Raw genomic sequence first — 11,111 nt, 5'->3', positions numbered from 1 at the left:
TTTACGTTAACCACTAGGCACTTGGGAAAACTTTACATGAACACTTTCTCTCTTCTTATTCTAGGAAAAATATATGTCAGATACGTATATCGACTTATCTGCTGTTTTTATTGGGGAGAAAAAAGAAGACTCTTTCAAGGTGTATTTTTGAAAATAATTTCTGATGTTAAAATCCGGTGCTCCTACACAAAATGGGTAAAGGTTGGCAATTCTGCATTTGTATCCAATTATATTTCTTGCCAACTAATTATTTAAACTCTCTGGCAATTGATGGTAATAGACATGGTGTCATTAACTCTATTTACAGTATCAAGCTCAGCCATCCACAAAACCATTCTAACCTGTAGTCTCTTCACTTGTTCTTCCAGACTCTCCAGTTTTCTGCTGACCTCCTCCATCTGCTCCTGTGAAAGCACTAGAGGAGCAATTACTGCTTTCTGCTCATCTCCTTTAGTCTCTTCATCCTGCCTATCCTCCTGCGACTCCATATTGTGCTCTTCCACTAAGGAAAGAAAACAGGACAATTCACAATTATGTTGAAACTATGAAAAGGAAAAACGTGCATTATGAACCAAGTTACCCACAGGGTTTAAGTGTAATACAAGGTTAATACCTTGTGATTGACTTCCATCATTTTCCTGCTTCCCCGGCTCTGCTCCGCTCTCCACATCAGGCTGGGCATTCTTGGACAGACAAGTACTTCCGACTAACAGTGTCTTCAAGGACATAACTGTGGGGCCATTGATGTAAGTGTACTGATGTAAGAATACTGCTCATGCCAATATGGTACATTTAACATGACATTTGTTGAAAATAACACTGACGAATGGAATTTCAGCTACCTACACACACACACACACACATATATATATATACACATACATATACATACATATATATATATATATATATATATATATATATATATATATAGATAGTAAGATTAGTCATGCTAGGAAAATGGAAAGACCACTGACCTTCATCCAAAGCCACAGTGGCGGACCGTTCTGGAGGGGCATTGCTGTAACCCAGTGGGTCAAATCCATTGGCAGCTAAGCAGTCAATCAGTGAGGGCTGAGTGTGTCTGAACTTTTCATTCGTGAGGCTGTCCTTGTATTGACCTTTTTAATTACAAGATGTATCACAATCACAAAAGTGCAATAAGTTAAATTAAACACAATACGTTTCACACCTGCATTTTTTTCCCCCAGGGTCATTTGCCCTGAGACTTCAGTACATTTTGTGGCATGTGAAATGTTGGTTTTGAGTCAGGGAGCGGTCCTGAGGCTCAGCCTTGTGGTGCAAGTGCTTGCACTGAGACCATTGTGAAAAAGTGTCTCATGCTAGGCTGCATGGCTACAAATCTTCTTATATAATAATGGTTCGTTGCTTGCAGGTATTCCTGCACCATGACATGCATACATAACATGCTGTTCTTTTCCACTTAAAAATGTTGTTACCAAAAGAAAAGGGAAAAAAAAACCAGCAGACAAATGAACATTTTTTTGCAACAATTTTCAAGGTTTGAACAAATTTTGCAAACCTATATGCACAATTGCATAATCAATCCATAGTTCTGAAAAACTCTTCTACATGAAGAAGAACCTGCAATTTTGAGCCCCTCCCACAAATAAAAAGGTCCTGGGTGTATCCGGGCTAAATGTGAAAACACCACTTAATGACAAATTAGCATGAAATCTTACCAGAGTTTTTCAGCATGTCTGGTCCATTGTCAATGGGGCTGAGAGGGGGGTTCAGTCTAAAGAAGAGAAATGAGTCAGTGTGTGTATGTGTTTGTGAAAACTAAATTAACCTGTAAGCCTTTTAGAACTATTTTTAGATGTGGTTGATGTGTATGTGTAGTTTGCCTATGCCTAGAAACGGCCCTGATTACATGTAACCATGTGCCCCCCACCCAGATATACACATATATATATCTGTTCGTCAAATGTCTTTTGACGTCAAACACTTGTTCAGTTGTCGAATCTTTGTATGTTAACACAAATATTTACACATGTTAAGAAATTTGCTGAAAATAAAAGCAGGTGAATGTGACAGGACGTTTCTTTTTTTGCTGAGAGATGTAGAGATAACTAAAATAAAAATTCCTCAGATACACTTATTTATTATGCTTTAATTACTCTGGAATTATTTGCACCCCTGGTAAATATGGGTTAAATAAGTTATGAAAACTTTTCATTTTGGATAATTAGACTAATCTCACACAGACAATAGGAGAGAAATCTAACTTTTAACTGGGAAAAAAAAAGATTAACATAATATACCCTTATATTTTGTTCATAACCTTTTTTTTTTTACCCATCTTTAGCAGTGGTGCCAATAATTATGTACCAGACCATATACATTACACAATAGGTAAATGCACTGACTGTAAGATATGTGACACAAGAAGAGGTGCAAATTCATGTTCCTGCATGTTATTGCGAAATAAAACATAATTCAATATAAACAGTTTACTGTAAGCTTAAATACTATTATTTCCTAAGTCTCAAACAGACAACAGTATAAATTACAATAAAAGCCAATATATTAAAGCCAACATCATATTATTTTTGTATTCGGTTAAACTGTTGACTCATAACACTGTCTATAAATAATTTCTTTTTGTATTTGGTGGAATTTTATGTAAATATATAAAACTAAAATCACATTAACCCTAACTAAGCTATATTGATAGAAAATGCCATTATAACAAGTGAAAATAGCAGCTTTTGGTAAACATGCAGACAGACATTTAAAGAACATATAAAATACTCACGAGGCACTATATGGCAGTGTGGAGCTGCTACTTGCCATGCTACCATGCCTCATCCTTTCCAGTGTATGTCCGCCACTCTTTTTCAACTCCTCTACTGATGACTTTATCAAATCTGTCCATCTACAAGACAAAGTTGTGTGTCCATTTACTAACTATGGTATAGATTACTGTTCAATATCTGTAAACCCTAGGGCTTTGCATTTTACTCCTAACACACTCACGTTTTCCGTTCAGCAACAGACTGGGCCACAAGTTCATAGATCTGTGCTCCACTCTCCCAAGCGAAGATAACATAGAAGGCCTTATTATCTGAAAAAGAAGAAAGAGAGAAAAAAGTATTAATGCAACAGTCTCACCTTCCTACCTGTGAGACATGCACAGATGCATACATACACACACACACTTACCTGTGGCCACATCTCGGAGGAAAGCTGAATCCAGCTTTATGATGGGGCTGAGCATTTGTTTGCCCTCCTGGGAAGCACCAATACTCTTACTCTGGCATTTCAAGAGCATCTTATCATCTTGTTTCTGCAGAAGGACCAACAGGTCTCCCAGCAACACACCTTGAACATCTAGACGCACATAAACACACGTCAGTGTTACAAGGCGAAATCCCATCAAGAATGGTAATTAATTATCTGTCAAAATAGTACATTAATACGTGTGGTGCAAATAATACACATACTCAAACAACAGCAGTTACCTAGAGCTTTCTCCTTAGTCACCCTCCATGTAAGTGGCCCCTCGTAAACCATGCTTCTTGATGTCAAGTCAAAGCTCTGAAAGAGAGACTAATCTCTTAAAACCCAACATTTATACTGTTACATGATGCTGACTGCGTTCCAAGAGCCATGAGACAATCTCTTACCTTGTACTCTGTGTAGAGCTCATTGCTGGGCTTCAGCCCTGAAGTGTCCAACCTGCGCTGATAGTCTTTTAAAGTCTTGTAAGGTAAGGCAAGAGAGCATTATAAATCATGCATTATGGTTAGGGGACATTCAGAAAAAAAAAAGAAAAAAAAAAAAAGAGAGCGAAAATAGGCAAAATTAATTAGGGGGTTAGGACAAATATTATTATTATTATTATTAATATATAATATTATTAGGTATGGCGTAGAGCAGGGGTGTAACAAGTCAAATTACACTTAGTCCAATGTCAAAAACTGTTCAGTAGACAAATAACATTATTTAAATAACTATTAAATATGCTCGCTCGCTTTTGTCAGAAAGCTACATTCTCAGTGCGCACAGATTGAACAGATATGAAAACAGATAAACAGACTGCAATTCAAGCGTATATATTTTTCAAACAATTTAGTTCTTCTCAAAATAAGCATGCTAACGGCATCCATTTTTTTAACATGCTACTGAATGATTATATATAAAATTCTACATCAGCACATTTTTCAGCCCTGTGTTTATAGATCTATTTTGCCCCCTAGTGGTATAATGGAGACAAGCTCTTTTTTTTTTTTTTTTAACAAAGCCAATTTCATTTCGAACATGAACTCTAAATTTACATGATGGACCAGATAAGAGGCATGATTGAGCCTGTCTGGGCCCATGGGCCATGTCATTGACACCCCCAGGTTGAGATTATGGATTAGAGTTAAAAAAAATTAAATTGATATGGGTCATTTCTGAATTAATTCTTTAGTGCATGGTGAATATGGAAATATGGCAGTGTATGGAAAGGTTAACTGTTCAGTACCACATCAATTTATTTGATAGAGTGTTAAGCCAAAAGGTACTCATCTTTTATCTTTTCAACAAAGCCCTTAACATTCAAATTAAACATTTTTCTTATTGACATTTAATTAAAATCAGAAAAAAAGCTTTTTGCTAAAAATGTTCCTACCAGAAGATTCTCCATGTATTTCACCTCCTCATTGACATGGTTTAGGATCTTACGGCAGCACTCAGCAGCCTGTTGGATATTTTCTTTTTCCACCACATCTTCTGTGAGAAGAAAACCGTTGCATACAAGTCATAAAATGGCAACCATTGCTCACCACTGTTAAATTGGATAAAAGCAAGTTCATTGATACTACTGTATGCTTGAGAACACATCTAATTTTGATAGACTGTCAACTGTCTGATCTGTTTTAGCAGGCATGCTAATATAGGCCTGCTAGTGATTAACAAATGTCTATGGTGAGTTTTTCTCTATTTTCTTCACTTAAAACTTGGTCCTGTCATGCAGCCGAGAGTCTGTTTGCTTTAGTTTTCTGTTTGCCTTATTGTTTTGCTTTTTTTGTATTTTATCCTGTAATCTGTTTAGATAGTGGCTAACTAGTGTTTTTTGTGTGGTTTTCTGTACTTTATACATTTAAAATTTAATTATATTGGGTGAGGGCGAGCTTCAAGCTTTTGCTTGCTTTTAGTCTGTGTATTTTCTCTAATAATCTGTGTCTATCTATTTTTTGCTCTGTTTTAGCTAGCATGATAACAACATAATTGCTGACAGTGCATGCTTTGTGTTTGTCTGTACTTCTGTGTATTCTGTACTGCAACTTATTCAATGATTTTTCATATCATATTTCCCCTCCTAACACTAGAATTGCCACGATACCACAAAAATATCTAAATACTATACCAGCTATATGATACCAGTATCACAATACTTAATTCATAATTCAAATGAACCAAATTTACAGAAATACATAGGTATCAATGAAAACAGACAAACTGGCTATAAGAAAAACTCAAGAACAATCATACAGTTGGAAGCAACTAATTCAATGTGCCACATATTTCTTCTATAAATCATAAAATTGGGAACGTTAGCTCACTTACTAGCAAACAGGAAAAACATTAAGGTAAAGAATTTAGATTAAATGTGTCACTAACCTTTGTGTATTCTGTAAAAGCAGTGGGATGTGTGTTTTTCAGCCAAAATAGTATTAATTGCCACTCATACAATATTACTTATGGTACTATCGTATTGACGAGACTACCGTTTAAAAAAATACAGTGGCATTGGTGGTATTTTGAAGTTTTAGTATTGCTATATTACCATGGTACCGGTGTATCGTGCAACCCCACATAGCAGTTTTTTAAACCTGAGGAGATAACAATAACAGCAGATACACAATATGGCCTAAAGTGTGTGGAGACTGGACCATCACACTCATATGTGCTTGTTGAACATCCCATTCTAGATTTAGTCCCCCTCTGCTCTAATAATAACCTCCATTCTTCTGGGAAGGATTTCCCCTAGATTTGAGTGTGTGTGGGGGGATTTCCCACTCAGCCACAACAGCATTAATGTGGTTGGGCATTGATGGTGGGCGAGAAGGCCTGGGCACAGCCCCATACCAACCTTGGCAAACCATGTCTTTATGAAGCTCACTTTGTGCACAGGGGTCTTGTCATGCTGGAACATGTTTGAGTCCCTCAGTTCCAGTTAAGGGAAATGGTAATGTTGCAACATACAAAGACAATCTACACAACTGTGCTTTCTCAACTTTGTGGCAAAAATTAGGGACGACTCATATGGTTATGTGTGTCAGATCTGTACAAATATTTGGCCATATACTGTATAACCTCAATCATAAATACTTGGGGCACATCACAAACCAAATAGTATGTGAGTACACCATTCATTGCTGTTCAAGGACTTTGGGATACAGCCCTAAATTCTCAGTGAATGTGTATTTGATGCTTCGGACTCACCGTGCCCCTGACCTGACACTGTGCGAGTATTCAATATGAGTGAATGAATGAATGATTGACTGACAACACACATTAGAAAACATTCACAACACAAGATTTGATAATGAATTCTTTTAAAACCAGAAACAAGTTTTAACCACTTAAAAAACACCCCAACAAACCTGTGCTCTTGGCAATGTTTTCCAACAGCAGTGGGTACTTTGTTAGTCTCTGCATCTCAATGGGGATGATGTCCTTCAGCTGTAATCTTCTGCACTGTGGCTTACTTTCAGCCTCCTAAAACACACAGACAAGAAAATATTCGTTTGTTATATGTATACCACTCCACCATGGTGGATCGTATTTACTCATACTAAGGCACAAGTGATGCATATAATGCCTGCAAATATCAGTCTAATAACTCAATCTTAAATCAACTTAATCAGTCTAATTATAGTAAATTTCCTATGTATCCATGAAAAAAGTAAGAATTATGCTGGTGCTATTTCCCTCCTATTAAATCCAACAAGCAGAGTCATTATTTGGAATTTTGTTTAGCATCTTACACACCCTCACATAGTGATTCTGATATTAAATAATAGACCACAACATTTTACAGACTGTTTACCAATGATCCCTGCAGATCTGCATCATCCACAGGCGGAAAAGTTGTGTATTACGTGTAAGTGTATACCAGTATGAAGGCATTGAATCGGGGATCTTTCTTCTGTTTGTTCTTGATTTGAACCAGAGTCCACGACTGACGACTACAGAAACGAGCTGTGAGCTTCTGGAACCATTCACCCTCTGAGCCATTAAACTGTGAAAGAGTGTGAAAACACTGTCTTATGGTCCGCTTTTTAATAAATAAAACCACTAAAAAGCATGCATATTACAAATACATCCTACATAAGTTATGGTAAAATAAAATAATAAATTATCCAAGTGACATAATAATCAAACGATATTCAAATCCTGTTTGGACAAATGATGGTGCTCACTCTGTTGAGCAGCGGAGTGCTGATATGTTTAACCACAAAGTTATCTTCTTGGCGTAGCTTCTTCAGATTCTCGTAGAAAGCATCTGAAAGTAATTTCCAATATATTTAGATGGCCTTGTTGTTGTCTCTTTTTATTCAAACTTTAATAAGAGGTCATCCAAGAGAGGACTCACAGTGCATCTCTATAATCTCATCCAAACTAGGGAAGATGGTAGCCAGCTCAGTACTATCCACAATTGCCTCTCTTTCCAGTGGACGAGAAAACACTGTCTGTAGCACACTCAGCATGCGCACGTGGGCATGCTCTGTTGCAAACAACTCTGTAGGGAAAATAGGATAGAAAACTGGAGTCATAATGGGATTAAAGATAACCCAAGGTGCAACATAATTATGAACTTTAGTAGAACTTATGTGCTAAACACAACTAAATGGGCAGCATGTTGGAGGAGCAGGTAATGTTGCTGCCTTACAGTTCTAGGGTCTCTGTTGAATCCTGAGCTCAGGTTACTGGAGTTTCACAGTTCTCACCATGTCTGGGTGGGTCTCCTCCCACTGTCTAAAACATGCGGGCATGTAAATTGCGCCTAGGTGTGAATGAGTGTGTGAATGTGTGCACAAATTCTACCCTGGGGTACCCCAGCTGGGGGTGTAAAACTCGATATAGTCCTTTCACAAATTTAATCTGGTGGTTAAACTGGTGGTTACTTTTAAACCCCAACTCCATTCCCCTTTCTACCACAACAGGGTCGATTTGAAAACTTCTGCGCTGACCGGCACAAGATTTTACTTTTTAAGCATTTTTAGATTTTACACTAGATTTAATTTTTTTTCAATTCACACTACAGTGAATAAAAATAGTTGTCTAATTATATGGTTAAACTAATGTTAACTATACTGTATAGTTGTCTAATGTTAGGCAAGTCAAACACACAGGGGTATGATTTTATGTGAACTTAAAACGTTCTCCATTTACCTTCCATCAGAAAGTGAGGACATGGCATCAGAACCATCTTTTAAGCAGGAAAGTGTAAGTGGAGATAAGAGATGACTAAAGTGAGATTGGGAGAACGGGCGGGGCTTCCAGGCTGTCAATTAATATCAGAGATTTCTAAACATTTGGGCAACTGCCAATAAATCCAGATTCAATTGGCTCGTCTGCCGAGTTTATTGTAGGGAAAAAAAAACCTGTTTGTTGAGTATTTTTGAGTGATAATTTGTAGATTACTGCATGTTAAAAAGTTTTAAGTTTGGCAGGACTGGAATCAGCTCCGGATCCAGCCCAGCCCAGGATAAAGCATTACATTTACATTTATTCATTTAGCAGACACTTTTATCCAAAGCAGTTACTGAACGAATGAACGATTGAATGAACGAACATACCTTGATTGTGTTCATGCACAACATTGAGATTTATGCTAAAATATAACTCCATGCATAGTAGAACCTATTTGTATGCAAGTTTAGGAGTTTTCCATAATAATGCAGGATGTAGCACTCGGTTAGTTTCTACCTTCATCCCTACCCACATTCCATTTACACTGGGGTTTGGCCTTCTGGGAATACACATCCACTTACCATTGATGACTTCCTGTCTTTTGGTCTCTTTCTTAGTAAGTTTACTTAGAACCTCGCTGGAAGCCAGTTCTCTCCAGTTGGGCGGGTCCTGCTCTAATTCCAGGAGCCGGGGCTCTACTTCCTCTTGCTGAGTTAAGGAGCCAGGGGCATTGAGTACACCAGAGCCATCAGGTGGCAACACTTGGTTATCCAAACTAGAGACAGTGAAAGCAAAATGTTAGAGAAAAATACAAAAAAGGTTCACAAGTATTCACTTTCATCACGGTGTTCTCTCAATTTGTTGAATTATAATCTAGACTATTTAGTTAAAGGTTAAGAAACTGGTCAGTCAAATAGATCAATCATCTAGTTCCTTATGATCAACAGCATCAGTTACTGAATCCCTGCTCTGCACGTTCCTCCCAGGGATGTTTATGAACGCGTTTGCGTGTGTTTTTGCCACCATAGTGTTAACATGTTTCAGTGCATGTGTGTTAATTTATGGGTGTTATAATACATGACACCACCTGAGGCTAATGTCTATGACCGTGCATATATATTTTATAGCAATTTTCAGTAAAATCTGAGTGTTTGCGCTTTTATGTAAATTTGTGCTTTCATGCAGTCTTACAAGGAAGGGTTGGAGGACTGGGGGAAAGGTGAAGGGGGTTGGGAAGTGGAAGTCGACTGAAGGTCCACATCGCTACGGGAACGAGATTGTTTAGCCCGAGTAGAGCCAACTCGGCGAGAGTGGCAGCGATCCACACACAGACTCTCACTGCGGCGCACACTCCTGAATACACACCAGTTAGGGGTGTGAGGAGAGGGAAGGGTACAGGAAGAAGAGTACGACAGAGGAAAGGACAAGAACAGGCACAACAAGAGATGTTAGAGGGAAAAGAAAGGGACAAATGCCAGAAGGAGGATAATGAAAACATGCATCAGTGAAAAGGAGAAAGGTTAAGGAAGAGAAAATATGAGGAGAGATAAATTATGACAGAAAACCAGTTTAAAACAGCAATCCCACATAGTCTCAGTCACCACCTCAAGAATCTGGTGCTTCACTGAGCAAGCCTATTACACATATTTCACATAAAACTGAATATACAGCTACCTCTGTGTAGCATGAAGTAACTTAAGCAATACAGCTCTCAAGTTAGGAAATATTAGGTGTAGTTAACCGAGTTTCCAAATTACACAAACACACAAAGACACAGCTCACATTATTCCACGTAAACGGCACAACCACAAGGTCAAATTTTGCTTACAGTAACTATAATGCAATCTGAAGTCTTAAAGGCCAAAATATGACAAGCCCCAGAGCTTCAGCAATGTCTTATCTGGTGTAAAAAGGTTTCAATATCAGAATATTTCAAAGCTGTTAAACTCGCCAAATTTTGCCTTATGCAATGTGAAAACTATAATAAAGAAGAAGTAATTTTAAGTTGAGCTTAAAAGTATACTTTTAGAACAGTTTTACAGGAATATTGTGGTACGTTATATTCTACCACAACATAGGTGTGGTATAGGACATATGTTCTTCTGTATGTCTTATGAAAATGAGTGTGGAATCAGTAGCAGGCTGAAGCTGGCAGAATATCCATGTCTCAGTCATGAAGACCCACCTTGTCTTCCGTCTGTAAAATACAGGACAAGCAAAAACAGTTCTCATGGACAATTTCCAACCAATACATTGTAAAACCTAACTCACATGACCACTGTAAAGAGGCACCACAAACCCAGTGAAAATTGAACCAAAATTGCCAGCACAAACTCAGCAAACACTGAACCAAAAAAAAACAAAAAAACAGCAAAATACCAGCAAAAACTAGACAAAAATTTAAAAGGCAGCAAAGCAAAACAGGCTTCAACAAAGCAACCGCATACAAACAAGGCAATAGAAAAAACTAGACAAAAGACTTCACAAACACAGCACAATATATCTGGATGTGTGAGCTCACCAGCTGAAGATGCTCTCAGTAAACACGGTCAGTTTTTGCATATTCGACAAAGCTCTTCAACCACAGAGTAAAAACAACAAATACAAAAAGCCTGAAGCCACACTGTATTCTTTTCTCTCTGTGAAGAAACAGAAGACAACTACTACAAAGGAAAACAGCA

At 37.7% G+C, this 11,111-nt stretch overlaps 1 protein-coding gene across 4 annotated transcripts in view; it reads right to left on the bottom strand.

The window, feature by feature from the left end:
* Positions 1 to 11,111, bottom strand: part of arhgef1b (Rho guanine nucleotide exchange factor (GEF) 1b) — a 48,903-nt gene that overhangs the window by 6,238 nt on the left and 31,554 nt on the right. For 2 of the 4 annotated variants that reach the window (XM_053612082.1, XM_053612084.1), the window contains 17 exons: positions 10,616 to 10,627; positions 9,622 to 9,783; positions 9,012 to 9,205; positions 7,610 to 7,756; positions 7,437 to 7,519; positions 7,130 to 7,255; positions 6,618 to 6,732; positions 4,640 to 4,740; positions 3,651 to 3,725; positions 3,486 to 3,561; positions 3,187 to 3,354; positions 3,001 to 3,088; positions 2,780 to 2,899; positions 1,704 to 1,759; positions 978 to 1,121; positions 614 to 730; positions 342 to 502 (listed from right to left, as the gene is read on the bottom strand). In XM_053612082.1, coding sequence (XP_053468057.1) covers positions 342 to 502; positions 614 to 730; positions 978 to 1,121; positions 1,704 to 1,759; positions 2,780 to 2,899; positions 3,001 to 3,088; positions 3,187 to 3,354; positions 3,486 to 3,561; positions 3,651 to 3,725; positions 4,640 to 4,740; positions 6,618 to 6,732; positions 7,130 to 7,255; positions 7,437 to 7,519; positions 7,610 to 7,756; positions 9,012 to 9,205; positions 9,622 to 9,783; positions 10,616 to 10,627 — 1,945 coding nt within the window. The remainder of the gene's footprint in view (positions 1 to 341; positions 503 to 613; positions 731 to 977; positions 1,122 to 1,703; positions 1,760 to 2,779; positions 2,900 to 3,000; positions 3,089 to 3,186; positions 3,355 to 3,485; positions 3,562 to 3,650; positions 3,726 to 4,639; positions 4,741 to 6,617; positions 6,733 to 7,129; positions 7,256 to 7,436; positions 7,520 to 7,609; positions 7,757 to 9,011; positions 9,206 to 9,621; positions 9,784 to 10,615; positions 10,628 to 11,111) is intronic. The other 2 variants (XM_053612083.1, XM_053612085.1) reach the window with 2 other exon arrangements.

Source organism: Ictalurus furcatus, chromosome 23, assembly GCF_023375685.1.
Source record: "Ictalurus furcatus strain D&B chromosome 23, Billie_1.0, whole genome shotgun sequence".
In the NCBI taxonomy this organism is placed as follows: Eukaryota; Metazoa; Chordata; class Actinopteri; order Siluriformes; family Ictaluridae; genus Ictalurus; species Ictalurus furcatus.
Note: the sequence above shows the minus strand (reverse complement) of the source record. Positions and strands in the feature narration are given on the sequence as shown.